This window comes from Acromyrmex echinatior, chromosome 17 (assembly GCF_024713525.1).
Source record: "Acromyrmex echinatior isolate Ae372 chromosome 17, ASM2471352v2, whole genome shotgun sequence".
Lineage (NCBI taxonomy): Eukaryota > Metazoa > Arthropoda > Insecta > Hymenoptera > Formicidae > Acromyrmex > Acromyrmex echinatior.
Window position 1 is genome coordinate 5,973,501 of NC_141868.1, and position 17,375 is coordinate 5,990,875.

The following is a 17,375-nucleotide window of genomic DNA, read 5'->3' on the forward strand; positions in this document are numbered from 1 at the left end:
TCCTTATCCAGGATTAAATTATCCAAGATTCATATATATGCATTAATATACGTATCTGTGAAGTGGAGTTTATGCTGAAAACGATAAAAAATTTTTCTTAAATTTCAATTTTGAAATTTTTTGTCGTTCTTGGAATAAATTCGATCTTACAGACATGTATTAATGTATATATTTTAACTCTTATATCTTAATTTTTGGCATCTTACATACGGATCTTTCGTGTTCAGAATTAATTCTCATTTTTACAAGTGCGTAAAAATTATTAAGCGATTTTTTAATCTATATTTTGACATTTTTAGAAAGAACTTGTAAAATTGTATATTTATAATAAATTGTTACAATTAAATATTAACAAATGAGAAAAATGCACTTTTTCATACAAAAATATAAAACTCTGAAACAAAAATATTTAAAGGAAAAATATGTTTCCATATCTTAAAGTTAACATTCCAAATTATAAAAGAAAAAATAGTTGAATTATCGGCTGTCCAAAAAATTTAGTTATTAACTTAAAAATAATATTTTTTTAATATGAATAAATAGCTATAAATTAAAAATATATTGCATTTACATTTTAAGCAATGCATTTTATTATTGCTATTGTATTAAAAAAAAACTTATAATGTACAATATTAGAAAAATGTTTTTTATAATATTACAAACAACATAATAATATTACATAATAATATTAGAGACATTTAACACAATAAGGGTGCCAAAAATGTTTATTAAGGGTTAATATATTGTTTTAGGGTTAAATTCTTTTTTAGTAAGTTGCAAAATATTCCTGCAATACAAACGAGAATTAGCTAAAGATAAAGAAAAAAATAAAAAAATTTTGTAGTTACAAAAAATGTACACTCTGCACACACGATAAGTCATTTGTGACCCAGAAGTGAACTTCGGAGTTATTCTAATTAATTCATACATATGAATTGAGATCAGCAACGCACTAAACTCCATTTTCCAAATGCCAAACATTTTTTTAAGAATAGAAAAGAGACTGGTATTTGATCAGGTGCTCTTAGTATTTCAAAGAAAAGAAATGCGCAGGACATAAATAACCCATAACACAAATGCAGATTAATTTATACAAATGCAGATTTTATTAAAAATTTTTACTAAATATTATTTTTAAATATTAATGTTGTTAAGAGAGAAATATAGATTTTCAGTATTGGCACATTGGAGTGATTATCACAATACAATCTAAGACATGAAGTACAAAACATTTTTATTTTTTAATATTAACATTTCTATTAGAAAATATTTCTAGTCAATTAAAATTAGTACGATCTATTAAATAATTACAAAGATAATAAAGTATTACAGTAACGATAAAATTAACGGCTGAATTAATTGCTGTAAAAATTACTATAAAAACATAACATCGTTACCGCTACAAATAGAAAAAAATTAATATCATCGAAAAAAAGTAACGAAAACAATAATTATATTACAAAGTAACGCGTTACTTTCCTAATATAACTTAGATCGCATATATACATCACGTATTCGTATCATAAGAGCAAAGAATTTATTTCATAAAAAAATTCTTCACTAATCTATCGCATATAACTTTTACAAATTCATATTCTACAAGCATATTTATATTTATTGACATTTTAATAATCTAACACTTAACATAAGTAATAATAATAACTGTATAAAAGAATAAACAATAGACCGATATATGAATAACACAATTAAGTAGAAAAATGTCTTATTCGCCCATTCGGCCTAACTAGAGCTCAATGTTTAACAATATTATTAAAAATTAACAATTGAAATTGAAAAAGGCTCCAAAAATTAAATCAATAAAGGAATATAAAGCCATTGAGAGCCGACAATAGTTGTTCGTGTGTAATCAAAAATAATATTATGTGTCAATCACCAATTACAGATATAAGATTAGGTCCTCTTCAGTGTAACAATAAAATTATCGTCAATCAAATTGACACGTTGTAAAACATTCGATCATAAAATTAGATCTTCTTCAGTGTAACAATAAAATTATCGGAATCAAATTGATACGTTGTAAAACAATAGGCGAATGCTGTCAGTGAATTATCGTTAGGCTGTTGTCCGAAATTAAGAACTTCATTAGCGTCTGTTGTAGCTGGATATCCAAACAAGAATTTAGTCGTTTAACTCAGCATAACGATGATCCGTTATAACGCGAAGTTATAACTATGTCTTGAGAGCGTGTAAATTTCGTAATTAATTGTGTTATTCACATATGATCTAATATCATTTGTTATATATTTCACGCGCTTGTACCAAACATTTCCTTAATATATACTAGTTACAACGATAATAATTATGCATGCTTTCCAGCAAGCGATACAGTGTGACATATGATCATTTCATCTTTGTTTAACATTGACAAACGATAAGGACATAATGATTTATTGTATTACATTGTCGTTTGCGTCGCTTAGAAAGCACACCAGTAGTCATTTATAATACAGTCTCACATAATGTAGTCTCTTTAGTAGCACTAGCATATAATTTGTCTGACGACATAAGTGATAAATGTTTTTCTTCTATCGTCATATTCATTGATGTTTCTCCTCTTGCTTTCAATGCAGATTTAAAAACGCAAATGGCATTAACTGAAGCCGCCGAAAGTTTGTTGCGTTTTTTCGAAGTTAAATCATACACGATGGAAACCATTGTCTTCGGATCGCTGTTTGAATTGGGAAGTGATCGAATAGCATTTAGAATGTTTATTAGATTTGGATATTTGGCCATATTATTTGGATAAGAAGATCGTAAAATTTTTTTCCACATATTATCGAAATTTAATTTAGAGAGACTTTGTTTCTCGTTTGTTGTAAAATCTGATGACAGTGCAACCCATTCCTTTTTTAAACTGTCTTCGTCGAAACCGCCAATAGTTTGAGCTACAAAAGAAACATCGGCGAATGATGTTTCTCTATCATTATCGAATAAATGTAAGGAAGGTTTAAAAACTTGTAATTTCGATAAAAACACATTGTCCACAGGCAACGTCTTACGAATGTTTTCTGCAGCAGTTACATAAAACTTTAAGCAGTTCTTTCGAATTGTTTCCACTTCGTCTTCGTGCCCATGCTCCATTAATTTCTGAAGATATTTTTCACATTCTAATCCCAATGTAATTTGATGCAGATCTTTTTGATTCTCCTGTAAAGAAAATACTACATTTTTAGAGAAAGGTTTTAAATGCTTTTCTTTTAAAAAATTTTGGCAGATTTGAAGAAGAAAGTTCAAAGATTTGGGCTGCAAAATATGTATTCGCGTATCTAATGCTTGAAAAAACGTATTGAATTTATTGAAGAAATTTAATATGTACTCTAAGAATATAAAATAAGCTTTTAACTCTATATTATCCATCATAGACAACAGACATTCTTCAGCTCTTGTTTTCTCGTTCACAGATATTTGATTAAGAAAATGTTTAATTGTGTCCCAAGATTCCAAAAGTTTTTTTATACATAAGAAGTGAGAACGCCAACGTGTATCATTTAATCGTGATAGTCTATTATTATTTTCTTGGAAATATTCACAAAATTCAGAAAAAACAGATGAACATTTTGGACTACAGTTAATATAATCGCCAATTCTTGTAACAAATTCCTCGCAAGCTATAGGTATTTCATTGCATGCAGCATGAGTTGCTAACATGGTAGCATAACAGGGACAGGAAAATGTTAACAAATGTGGGCATTCTTCTTCTAATTTCTCTTTGAATAATAAATGTTTCCCTGTCATGGTAGACGCACTGTCACACGATAAGGCAACAATATTTAAAAACAATATCTGTAACTTCCACATTTCGCATTTAAATGCAAGGAACAATTTTTCCGCATTGGAATCTTTGACATCAATGTCAATTAGTTTAACTAGTTGTGATCGAATGTCTAATGTATCCGGATCAACATAACGAACGAGAAAAGTCATCCATTTCTCATTGTCAGACGTTTCATTGATGAATATCGTAAACTTTGTGTTCTGAATTTTATTGACCACACGTTCCGTTTCGATTGGGCACAAAACATTTGTAATAATGTTTTTACATTTCGTACGACCCATACTCATGGCTTTCAACACGTTAGGATCTTCTCCTACATGTCGGAAAAAACTAAGAATTTCTTTCGCATTTTGGTGGGGAATATTTTTATCGGCAATGAACGCGGCAAATCTAATTTCTGCGGATTTTTTACGTTCTTCAAACGACGAAAGCAATTCAGTTTGCGTAGCCCGATTATGCGTAGCCTGCGTGTCGTTATTCGATTGCGAATTGTTATTCAATTGACTTACTTCAATAGAATTAGTTTTATCTTTATTTATATGTGCTTTGGATTTTGAGTGACGAATGATTTGCGATAAACCACCAGCAGCAGATTTGTCACACATTAAACAAAAAAATAAACTTGGATCGTATGGCACTTCGCGTAACCAGCTTTTAAATTCCGCTCTATCCAACCATTTCTGTTGAAATATAGATCTACGAGATTTTTTTTCTAAGAAATTATCATCATCGCTACTGCAATCCTTATTACTATTATTTTTATGATGCGCAGACTCCGCGTGTCTCGAGATATGTGTTGAACCGCACGAAAAACTTTTATCGCATATAGTGCAGTAATAAAGGGTATTATCAGATGGTACTTCTCGTATCCATGACTTGTACCGCACATCCGAGAGCCAAGCTACTGAAAACGTTCGCTTAGGTTTCTTGGTCAATTTAACATTCGATTCCATATCGATTATCAAAAAATAAAAAAATTGAGAAATGCAATAACATTAATAAGTGTGTCGTTATTGTGAGAATAATGTGGCTATCAAATTAGCAAACAGAGGTCGACAAAGACAAGACAATCCGAAGAATAGATGTCATTTATGAGTAATAAATAACTACTATCGTATAATAATTACGAGAAAATAGACTTATTATAACGTTTAGTAGATATACTTATATCTAAAGTATACAATGCGCGTCTCTTACTTAATACAATATGTAAAAACTGTCCAATGTGAATGCGACTCCGAGAAAGAGAGAAAAAAAGATAGACATCTTTGATGAAAAATCGCTATGCCTCTGTTCGCTTAAAAGCTCAAACTGTCAATTATGTTGCAAGTCCGCATCAGCAGCGGAAGCGTTTCTCAAAAACTTTCAAGGTCCCCCGAGAGGTTCCTTCAGTTATAAATTCAGCTTCCTTTCCTTTGCAGAAACGGATTTTCAGATTTTCTTCTGATGTATTCGATATGCAGTCGATAGAGAGATATAAGATCACTTTAGCAGGCTTATTTTCTTGATGCCTTAGGATCATGCGGCTTTATTGCCCCCTCTCCTGTTATTTAAACATAAAGACAATGTTTTTATAATTAAATTAAATAGACCAGATGGCCAAACTTGAAAAGACAGATTTTGAGCAAAATCTACTAAAGAGATACTCCAAAAAATACAGAGTTTTTTTCACTTAATTTGTAACATTCGAAATTTGAATCGAATTGTATGACAAATGATGCTATAATGGAACATTAATCTCAGAAAAATTTTAAGTTAAGCGTTTCAGAAAACCAAAGTCAATTAAAATGGATTGCAAAAGATTCATTTCAACGTTCGCAAATGCATACTTCTGAAAATTTGAATTTATTTCAATACCTAAGATCTTTTTATTCATTTATAAGAATTACATGAAGCACAATTGAATAAAAAAAAAGAAAGATTTTTCATTTTCATTCGAGTTAAAAATTTTAATACAAAAATTTCAAAATACAAATAAATACAAAGATAAGAAAGATAAAGAAAAAATTATAACAAAACAAAATTTAAGAGCAAAATTTTTTAAGTATAGGGATAGTTCTGGAAATATGAGAATTTTGAGTTAAAACAGTCAAATTTTCAAAACACATTGGATCTGTTCATATTGTTTGCACTTTTTGTATTCAACATCTTCGCTTTCTCTCTTTTCAACATTCAAAATATATCTATCTCATTTCAAGTGTAAACAAGCCTGTTCTTTTTAGCTGAACTTCTTGTACGGTTCATCCTTTCTCTTTTTCTCTCCAACATTAAGAGAAAAGAAAGATGAATCGTGCAAGAACTTTAACTAAAAAGAACAGATCTAATATTTTTAGGGATTTCAAGCAACACGAACAGGGTAGCGATCATATAACTTTTTCTTTAGAGTGGAAAAAAAATTATATGATCGCTAGGGTTCGCTAAAGTTAAGCCCTACACACAATAGAGGAAATATTAGGAAAATAGGAATAAATATTAAGATTCAACCTATCAAAAACCTGTGTATTCCAATGAAACTGGTATCTGGTAGGTTGAAATCTTAATATTTATTCTTGTTCCTAATATTTGTTCTATTATGCGCAGGCCCTCACTCTAGTAAGAGTCGAGACATAAGTTTCTCTTCATGATTGGTGCCGCTATGTTTCAGTTTGTTAATGTGTTAGTGAATATAAATGAATAGGTGCCCTAGTGAAAATTTTTCTCATAATTTTTACACGAATTGGAACATTTTTCAGAAATACTCAAAATATTCGGAAAGTTTACATCTTTTCTCAGAATTTTTCATACAAGTGAATTCGGAAATATTCGGAAATTTCTCATCCCATAATGTTTAAAAAATATTTTAAAATTTTTTAAATTTTATACCATTTCAGAAATTATAATAACTTATGAAAAAATTTTAGAAATCTTACAATTCATAATTAACATATACGAAAAATCTGAGAAAAGATGTAGATTTTCTGAGAAATGTTCCAATTCGTATAAAGAAATGTGAGAAAATTATAAAATTATATGGAAATTCTGAAAAATTATATGAAAAATTATAAGAAAAATTTTCACTAGGATGAAAGCAATTTTTGTAGTATCACGTTTGTCAAGATGATGACGCCGGAACGAACGTTTTTTCGCTTCGGTCGATAAGTTAATTAGCTTAAAATAATTATCGCCAATCTAATTTTGGCCGTATTGATCCTCTCCTTATTTTTCCGAGGAAAGGCAGATATCATTTATTAAAGAAGAATCAGAATTATTAGCCACTTCCGATAAGAAACATGGCATTCTTCTGGTTTTGTGTCTCGATTCTCACTAGAGTGACTCTAGTGTTCGCTACTCACAAGAAACCATTTCGATTTGTATAACAAATTAGTGAAGATTCTTGATATCAGTAAAAATTGACAACATAAGATATAAATTAAGAAAAAAAGCAAGAGCGTACAGGTCGTAGGTTTCAAGAAATTTAGTGTTACAGTACATGGTAAAAGTTATAAAACGGCTAATATCTCAAAAAATATTGATTTATCTAAAAAATATTTGAGACAAAAGTAATAGGTTTTAAAAAAGTTATCAGATGATGATATTAATTTGATCTTAGAATGACCTTGGAAAGTGCTTTCAAAGTCAACACAAAAATCGGAATTTCCCTATTTTTCATAGCATATCTTTATACGCTAACATTTCCAGAACATTGATTACAAACCTTTTCTTCACAAGAACTTTCCGAGTTATGGCATTCGAAATCAGTCTGCGTGGAAAATTTTCACGTTTAGCGCTAGGAGAAAGATTATATGATCGACCTCCTGCTGATATCCAGTAAGCACAACGATGTTAGCAAAATGTTGGCAACTGATATCAACTGTGGTCGCATTTTGCTTTTATTCTGTCGACGGAATCTATTCTATATGCAATATGACCGAACAATAGATTGGCGACAGAAACGGAGCAAGAGCTGCAAATCTTAGATTTGTTTTCTGCTCCTTGTTGCACTAATTCAAAAAGTGTACACTAAAACGTTTTCTGTTCCCAAAATGGCATCAACGACGGTTCTTTTTTGTTCCAGTGCAACAGAACTCAGTGCACGAGTTCACTGTACTGACTACACTAGATTTGGAGTCAGTGCAAGCAGTACAATCACTAGTGTACACTTCAGCCACAGAAAACAGACCTTGTACAAAAGTGCGAGAATTGATAATTATTTAAAAGACCCTTCACCTTCAATTTCACCTGAAATTATGCTCATTCGGCACGTTTTTGAAACAAAAGAATCTGACAGTAAAATGTTGTGCTTAGTCCTGCAAATCGAGATGTTAAGCGTTGAAGTTGACGACTATTGAGGTTAGGAAATCTGTCAGCTGCGAAATATCGCGATGAAAGCAGTGTGCTGCGATCACATTTTCATGCTTTGGCTACATGTGCATAGGTTTTTTACTAATTTACTTCTATAGCAATATATTAATGTTTGTTTATTAATATTCAAATCGTCTTCTTTTCATCGTTTAAAGGTTTACAACATTTCGCACAAGAACAGAGTAAGCTTTCGTTTTGAATAAAAATGCATCGAATGAGCTTAATTTCATTAAAATCGGAAGTGATGATTTTAAATAAATAAGACTAAAATATGTGTACGGCGCTGCATTAAGTTGATGTGACAGATTTCCTAATCACAATGACGTCAACTTTAACGCTTAATATCTCGGTTTGCGGGCCTAGGCATGACATTTTATTGCCGGATTCTTTCGTGCAAAAATGCGACAAATGAATATAATTTTATTAAAATTGAAGGTGAGAGGCGTCTTCTAAATAATTATCTGAGAATTTATAAATAATAAAATGATAAATATATATAAATAATAGCAAGCCTACATACAAAAACATTTGTGTCATCATTATCTTTAATCAAGAATTTTTTTTAATAGAATTGCATTTATTTTCACGAATCTAATACTTCCATGAAACAATATGGGACACCATTTTTATCTTGCACTAAAACGTTTTTTATTCCTTGCCTGCACACTTACACTAGTCAGTTCTGGATTGCACTAGTTCAATGCAGTTTAATTCTAGTGCAATCCTCGTGCAGTAACAGAAAACAAATCTCTTATTCAGAGGTTCACTCCACTGCCAGTCTACTGATATAGCATCTATATCAATAGACTTTATATTTTTGTCAACATCGTCAGATATTACAGACTGTGTAAAATTTTATTTTTCTGCTATCAAATTGATAGAATGCTCTGCTTAAAATCTGTCTCTATCTACAAACTTGGCTATCTGGATCATCAAGTATCTCATTTCACAGAACAGAGCGATATGTTTTTGTTCTTAGACTTTTTTATTTTTACATGAAAGACAATCGAATATGTATATTATTATTAAAATATAACTAGATACTTACCCAAAAGATATTAGAATACAGTGTTTTTAAACTGTTGATATCGAATTACAATTTCTTAATCAATGAAATCAATCCGTCTTTTTGTCTCTTGACTGGCACCAGACTCACATGAACCCGTATTCTCATACAACAGTCAATGGAAAGAAAGACAGTGATGCCAATTCGCGGCCGCTTTCACTTGCAGCACGCTATGACATATGGAGGGGGATAATGGCTCATACACACAGAATGCGAGAATCAAGGGCATTTCCAATGTAAATCGGGCGGCATACAATGCTTATTTTTCTGCTGGATTAGGCTAATTCTACAATGTGCTCTTTGTTTCCTGTTTCTTGCTGTTTGTCTCTGTTTGTCTCTTGCCTTTTTGATCAATAAGACAAGAGACAGCAAGAAACAGAAAACAAAAAGCACATTGTAGAATTAGCCTTAAGCCTATTCTACAAAATGTGCTCTTTGTTTTCTTTTTCTTTGTTTGCTTTTTCGACAATTGCATTTCTTGCTACATATTTCCTGTTTCTTCCGAAGTTCGTTATGTATAATTTAGTCTGTTCGACTTGCTATTACACTTTTTTACACCTTTACACTTAAAATGAGATAGACATATATTTGATTCCGAAAAGAGAGAAAGTGAAGATATTGAGTGTAAAAAATGTAAGCAAGTTGAATAGACCTATTATTCTACAATGTGCTTTTTGTTTTCTATTTCTTGTTTTTTGCTATTTTTTTACATTTTGCTTCTTTTTGCTTCTTATCCGGTTTTTTATTTTATGTCGTCCGAGATAAACGTTAATGACGTCTTTTATTAATTTTTTCAAGATGCTAATACGGTTCGTGACTTCTTAAGACTGTACTTAAGATGGTCTTAAATATAAAATCTGAATATGAATACCGGTCTAAAAGATGAACCACCAATCACCACGCTTGAAATCGTGTACTATGTGCACTTCGGCCATTTTGACACGACAATAGCTGCGTTCAATAGACTCAACAGTTGAGTGAGCGCTCGCTATTATTGATGTATTCTTTTAGATCATCCAATCAGCATTTTAGATCTGGAAGAATACATGAATACATGAATAGCAGCAAGTGCTCACTCAACTATTGAGTCCGCTGAATGTGACATTGGCTGCGTTCAGCAGAGAAAGCAACTTTGTAACTGTTGTAAAATTCTTCAATACGATTGCTTCTTGCTTTTAATTCCTTATAGATCTAAACGTATAAACCAATTATATTGCAGAATTTTATAACAGTTACAAAGTTGCTTTCTCAGCTCTGAACGCTATTTTCATCTCATTTCAAAATACACAATCGATCCCCAGGGCATCTTTTCCAAATTCGGAATTATTTCCTAATAAATTTCTACTGTGTTTTCTAAGGAAAATGAAATAATTCCAATTGGAAAAATCATTCCGACTTGTTCCATGATAGATGTCTCTTCGGTCGGTCACGAATCACGACGCGCGACGAGTCACGGAACACGGAACGCCGCGCCACTTTCGCGGTCGCAAAAACAATTGGCGAGCGAGTGCGGCGCAAACAGCTGATACCGTTTCTGCGGTACATCCCTTACGTACGGAAGCACATGTCTGCCGCGCGATAATCACGCCACGGTAATCGCACTACTTACTCCCTGTTACTCCCACGTATTCTTCCAGTGATCGGTGAACGGTGGAATTCGAAGGCACGTGCTCGTGGACACGCCGGTGATACTAGGTGCTCCATCCCCGAATAGTCGCATGCGATGAACTACGGCCGGCGATAACCGGCATACTCTCATCGTCCTCGTCCTCGTCGTCATCGTGATCGTTGTCGTTATCGTTTACCTGCAAGGAGAACATGGCCGATCGCGATAGCGCGTCCGAGAGCGATTCCAGCTCGATCGACGGCGGACCGATCATGATGCCGCCGTCGCCGATTACGCGCGAGCAGCTGCAGAAGCGCATCGAGTCCCTGCAGCAGCACAACCGTGTCCTCAAGGTCGAGCTCGAGACGTACAAGCTGCGGGTGAAAGCCCTACAGGAGGAGAACCGCGGTCTGCGTCAGGCGTCTGTCATCATTGTGAGAATTGATTCTTTCTTGTTTCTCAGTTTCTTTAAGCTTGTATCAGACTAGAAATTAGGCTTGTTCTTTTTATCACTTTCGACCATATGTAGATTACATTTAATCTCTGTTCAACGTACTTTTTATCTTTTTATCTTTTTCTAGTTCTTAGAACTGGGAAAGGATGAGGAGTAAGTTTAACTTTATATTAGGGGAAACAGATATTAGTTGAACTTGCAAGATTCAACTTTCTTCTTTTCTTCACGTTGGAGAAAAAGAGGGAAAAGATGAACTATGCCAGAAATTCAGTTAAAAAGGATGAACCTATTAAAATAAAGATAGAATTTGATCAATCCAAGCAAAATTCGCAGAATTTGATATTGGTTTTCTTTCTTGTAATTAGTTAAATTCAATCTTTCAGGCTGGTATTTAGTCAGTTCTTATTTCAAGACTGTTTTAAGTAATGTCTTAATTATGCTAATGCGGCCCTCTGATTGATTTGTGACACCTCAAGATAGAACTTAAGATGGTCTTGAATATATAAGAACGGATTATGAATACTGGCCTGAGTCTCAATTTGATGCAGACATTAAGCCTATTAGCTGAACTTCTTGCAAGATTCATCTTTCCTTTTTTTTCATATTGGAGAGAAAAAAAGGAAAGATGAACTGTATAAGAAGTTTAACTAAAAAGAACAACTTTTATTGTAATTTAATTAAAAAGAATAGAACTTTGAGTATCAAGGAAATGCAATCTTAGTAGTACTATATCATACTGGTAATAATTTATGAAACAAGTTTGAATATTAATTAAGACACTGGCTGTTTCTATTTTATTCTATATTTGCAAAAAGCAAGAGCGAGTATATTTTACGTTTGGAATTCTCTGAATTTGTAGCAAGCGAAGGCCGAGCAAGAAGAGGAATTCATAAGCAACACCTTGCTGAAGAAAATCCAAGCTTTGAAGAAGGAGAAGGAAACTCTGGCTCATCATTATGAACAAGAGGAGGAGTGTCTTACCAACGACTTATCACGAAAGCTGAACCAATTGCGACAGGAGAAGTGCAAACTTGAGCAGACATTAGAGCAGGAACAAGAATGCTTGGTGAACAAGCTGATGAGGAAGATCGAGAAACTGGAGGCAGAGACATTGGCCAAGCAGAGCAACCTGGAGCAGTTGCGACGTGAGAAGGTCGAATTAGAGAACACTCTGGAGCAAGAACAAGAGGCGTTAGTGAACAAGCTGTGGAAGCGAATGGACAAGCTCGAGGCTGAGAAAAGGATGCTGCAGATCAAGTTGGATCAACCTGTTTCCGATCCTACTTCACCTAGAGAGATCAACAATGGCGACACCGCCACAAACTTGAGCACGCACATTCAAACTCTGAGAAGCGAGGTCGCTCGATTAAAGCACACTTTGCTGATTTCACAGCAAGAACGTAAGGATGCCATCTTTAATAATAAATTAAATAAAACTACTAATAATTTAATACAAAATAGTTTGCAAATTCATTATTGGCGCATAAATATTTTTAAATATTTTTCCAAAATTCACAATTGGTTTATTAAATATAGAATAATTTTTCTCTAAAAATATATTATTTATTGCTTACATTGTTAACAACCTTTTTAAATATTTGATCGTAAATTTATACGAATTAGTTATGTACGATTAAAATCACTTTAACCTTAAGTGATCTTATTCATATTTAATAATACTTCGATGTAAATACATTTCCAAATTCATCTTCAAATACAATTTTAAAGACGCTTTTTTTGTTTTCGATCTGCAACGAAAACTTTATCGAATTCGATCTTCTAAAGATCTTTGTCATTGATCGTTTTTAGATACGGAAAAAATGAAGCGATACGTTAACGAAGAGAAGCAAATACGCGAGGAAAATTTGAGACTGCAGCGAAAGCTGCAGCTCGAAGTGGAGCGTCGCGAAGCCTTGTGCAGACACCTCTCGGAGTCTGAGTCCAGGTCAGAATTAAATTCTATAAACTGCTCGTTAATATAATATCTTAAAATTATTTTTATTATCTTAAACTGTAAATTATATTAAACTATAAATTTGGCATAACTGAATTTTAGACTTGAAAGATATTTATTGTTCCTAATCTCACAGACATGATTTTCGCAGCTTGGAGATGGAAGAGGAACGGCACTACAACGAAATTGTGATGTCTGGGGGGAACATAAGAACTCGCACGGTGTCCAGTCCTGTGCCCTATAATCCTTCGCCTAGTTCTTCAAGGCCACTAAGTCCTGGTGAGTCTTGACAAGATTATATAGATTATATAGATAGAAAATATTTAAATAAATGGAACGTTTAGAGAGAGAGAGAGAGAGAGAGAGAGAGAGAGAGAGAGAGAGAGAGAGAGAGAGATAATCATAGTATAAGAATATAAGATATTTCATTGCGCGTAATGGCTGGCAGACTAAATCAGGACAACCAATCAAATATTTATCCTAAATCAGAATAACTAATGCTTATCCTAAACTTAGGATAACGCTTTGATTGATCAAAGAGCCGCCATGTTGAAGACAACTGCACATCCTTGGAAATGGAAAATACCTTATATTCTTATATCATGGATATAAGTACAAAATCTAAAATAATATAATTGACATTTTCTCGGAATGCATGTTTCGTGTTTAGCGGATTCATGTGAATGCAAGTTTTATTATTAGGTGTTAACGTGCTAGGTTCCACATCCAGAGAGGGTTTCAGTGCAAACCGGTGCTATGCTTGTGGTCAGCCGACTGCTCCTCCATTTGCGAGCTCGTCGCCTCCTTCAGGGGTAAATTATTGTGTACAGAACTGCTCAATGTTGGAAATTAATTGATTATTTGTTAGATATGATGTGCGAGATATTTCTTTCTCCTAAAGGATATTTTTTATCAGAAATTTTGCTTTAAAGAAGAATTCTTATCATAAATCAATTTTTCTTCAATTAATATCTAGCATTGTTCGACAATTACATTTAATAATTATAGGAAAATGCTCTTTGGCATTTCTGGGAAACGATTGCTTTATTTGTGTTCGCGAATATTTACTGAAACAGGGACACATCGTGGCACCATCCAGCAGACGGACTTCGGATCGTTTCGTCAAACCGGCGATTCCGCCCACTATCGTGAGTCCCGGTGGACCGCCGACCATCGCTCCCAATCCTACGGTGAATCCCATTGTCGCGCCCCATCCAGGGTCACCGATGGACATTGCGAAGACATAAGTCACCAAGTTGAGGAGAGGGCTCTCCACAGAAACCCCTTTTATATAGTCGTGCGCAAGGTACTTCTCTAAACGGTGCGTTCCAGCTAAAAGATACGCGGGAAAATTGCCCGCACTTTGGTTTGAGACACCACCGTCGGCGCGTTTTCTTCTCGGATGTTTCCGTTCGTTAACTACTACTTCAGCTCTAATGTGTAACACACGGGCTACGGCTAAGAGAGAGAGACTTAATTATTTCGATCTGAATGAGCAGATATAGAGTTAAATGATGCAGTTGCAAAAGCGTCTCGCCTCTCATTGTTAGTCGCGGGATCATTCTTTTCGACCTCCCGCTTCTTCGGTGATTCCTCTTGTATGATGCCTGAAGTATCATTCAGACTGAGCTCTTTATCGTACTATGCAATTAATATCGTTTGAGTGTTCTACATAAGAGAAATGATAAAAAAAAAAGAAAACGTTGACATGTTGCTTCCATGTTCCAAGTAATCATAGCATAAATAAATGAACGCGAACGCTGAACGGACATCTACATGGCATATTTGCGATATTATTGTAATCTTACTGTGCGTTTAAGAACGTAAACGAAAGTAACTAGGGTGTAGTGTCGCGGTGTTCACTCGATTTAACAGGTATGTATTTGTTTAGCTTTGAGCCTGAGTAATCACTTAGCGCACGCAGTACTGGTAGAAGCGGAAGCATAACTTTAGAGAAAAGGTTTCGTTAGTTCCTTCGAGGGGATTGTCTGATCTTAGAATGCGCAATCAGGTAGAGTCAGACTTCAGGGAGATCTTAGCGATCGGGAGATTTCGGTATCTGAGAAACTTGGAATTCAATAATTATGAATCTATGTATGTGTATATGCGTGAGTGTGTGTGTGTGTGTGTGTATGTGTGTGAGAGAGAAAGAGAGGAAATGTGACAATTCAAGGCCCTAAAGTTCCAAGGATTCAACAGTCCAACGATCTGAGAATCTAAAAAACAGACTTATGGATCTAAAAAAAAGTGTATGCTCGAAACGCTTAAATATATCTAAGTGTCTATAAATATATATACATACACACACATATATATATATACATAATATTTAAAGTAAATATTTTTGTTTAATGATCAATGTAAATCCACAAAAATGTAAGTGTTCATACAATATTTTTAGGATCTTATTAATTTAAGAAATAAATGTAAAAAAGGATCTAAAGAATTAATGTGTTTTCAAATCATTAGCTTCTTAAGCACGGACGTTTCTGAAGTTTTTGCTCTTAGAATCTTTGGATTTTGAAATCTTGGATCGCTAACATGTAGGAAAACGCATCGCCTCAAGAACTTTTATCCCTTAAATCTTAAATCTTTTAGTCTTAGGATATTTTGCGGAGAAAGTGGGATTTGGAAGATTTTGGTACACTGGAGCTGGGAATTAAGCCTATTGAGATTTGATAGTGTCAAGCATGGCGCCTGAGAGAGACAGATCTTGCGTTCAAGAGTTTACTTCCTAATAAATTGTTTTTTTTTTATACCAACGATATACATTTGTGTTAACCCGTTGTCTGTTATATTGAAGATCTTAGAGTCATTGTTCTAGGAAAACGTTCGGGAAGTCAGACTTTTCAGATTTAGGAAGCTTGGAACTTCATTTCTGAATTTTTACTATCTCTAGTTGTAAAATTTAGATATTTAGATCTTTGTTTTTTTTGTAAAGCCTTCGAGATATCTCTCGTTGCTTACTCTCAAAGTCTCGAGGAAATCTTCGTTCCACAGCGGAATCCGGAACGCTTGAAACTTTGAGAAATGTTGTGGAAATCAATATCGAAAGATCGACTGTTTTTCGTTTACTGAAGATTCTTGATATCCTTTTGCACGTCGGTTACCACGAATTATGATACGAGAAGCAGAGAAATTATATGAGATTATATGAGATCGTCTCGCTTAATATAAGATTCGTTCAAATTTATATCACGCGAGTGATTATTTATAAATTATTCGCGCAATTCTTTTTCCTCCGATTTTGTAATACGAGGTGACTGACGTTACGTATCTCTAAGAACCCTTGTTTATAACAGGTGTATTATACATAAACGATATATGAGAATCAGGTCAAAGCGTTGTTTATTATGTTATATCGAACGATTTATATACATGTCAAAATATACATGTCGTTCGGTATATAAAAAAAAATGGTCGTATATGGTATAGAATTTTATGATAACGTAAAAGATTCTAATCAATAATTGTAATTACGCAGATATATGCTTCACAGCTACATAGTATGTATTTTACTCAAGCTTTTATGAAATACAGTCACGTTTTTGCTATTACACACTGCCTGCCCTTTTGCGTAATCCAACATATCGAATTATTTACAATAAAAGAGTTCAAGTGGCTAATAATTCAAATTAATCAAATAAAGGACATATGCCACAACTGGAAATGTAAAAAAAAACGGTATTTTTGACTTCGAAGAAAAATATCAAGTAAAACACTAATTTTTTTATTGTAAACGTATTTACTGTAGACGTATTTTTTACCAAATTACATAAAATTTATGAAAAAACAGATAGTTATTTCAATATAATATTATTTGAATGACAGATATTTTACATTTAAAAACTAAATAAATGATGTTATTAATATAAATAATACTTCATGAGCATAATAGATACTGTTTTGTTGCCTATTGATTATAATTATACTGTGTATTTTAATTATTTTGCATTTTATATTTTAATTATTTTGCGAAAACATCCCACTATAATATTGATTCAAAAGTAATTAAATTCGATGAACGTTATCTCATGATTTTAATAAATTTAGAATATGTATAATTACAATCATAGTATACAACAAAAACAATGTCAATTAGTCTAATAAAGTATTATTTGTATTAATAACAGTATGAAACACTTACTTAACTTTTAA

General features: G+C 33.1%; 2 protein-coding genes across 5 annotated transcripts; one reads left to right on the top strand and one right to left on the bottom strand.

The window, feature by feature from the left end:
- Positions 1-1,217: 1,217 nt before the first annotated feature.
- LOC147906924 (uncharacterized) lies at positions 1,218-10,392 on the bottom strand. The gene is made up of 2 exons (XM_087415039.1): positions 9,186-10,392; positions 1,218-5,339 (listed from the first exon to the last, which is right to left on the bottom strand). Exon 2 carries the CDS (start codon positions 4,747-4,749, stop codon positions 2,461-2,463), a length of 2,289 nt encoding a protein of 762 aa, XP_087271165.1. The 5' UTR covers positions 4,750-5,339; positions 9,186-10,392; the 3' UTR covers positions 1,218-2,460.
- Positions 10,393-10,631: 239 nt separating this feature from the next.
- Positions 10,632-16,774, top strand: LOC105145356 (coiled-coil domain-containing protein 6). Of its 4 annotated transcripts, none has more exons than XM_011054844.2 (6): positions 10,632-11,243; positions 12,123-12,663; positions 13,073-13,208; positions 13,354-13,496; positions 13,935-14,029; positions 14,294-16,774. In XM_011054844.2, exons 1-6 carry the CDS (start codon positions 11,022-11,024, stop codon positions 14,462-14,464), a joined length of 1,308 nt encoding a protein of 435 aa, XP_011053146.1. In that variant the 5' UTR covers positions 10,632-11,021; the 3' UTR covers positions 14,465-16,774. The 4 variants fall into 4 exon arrangements, with proteins under 4 accessions (XP_011053146.1, XP_011053143.1, XP_011053147.1 ...); XM_011054841.2 differs by having other exon boundaries at positions 10,634-11,243; positions 13,920-14,029; XM_011054845.2 differs by having other exon boundaries at positions 10,635-11,243; positions 13,369-13,496.
- Positions 16,775-17,375: the final 601 nt, after the last annotated feature.

Bases quoted from the DNA above. Each gene is read 5' to 3' on its own strand.
- LOC147906924 (XM_087415039.1), bottom strand. From the start codon at position 4,749: ATGGAATCGAATGTTAAATTGACCAAGAAACCTAAGCGAACGTTTTCA.
- LOC105145356 (XM_011054841.2), top strand. From the start codon at position 11,022: ATGGCCGATCGCGATAGCGCGTCCGAGAGCGATTCCAGCTCGATCGAC. The intron at 13,497-13,919 runs GTGAGTCTTGAC...TTTTATTATTAG, and splicing joins TTCAAGGCCACTAAGTCCTG to GTGTTAACGTGCTAGGTTCC. The intron at 14,030-14,293 runs GTAAATTATTGT...TTACTGAAACAG, and splicing joins GCTCGTCGCCTCCTTCAGGG to GGACACATCGTGGCACCATC.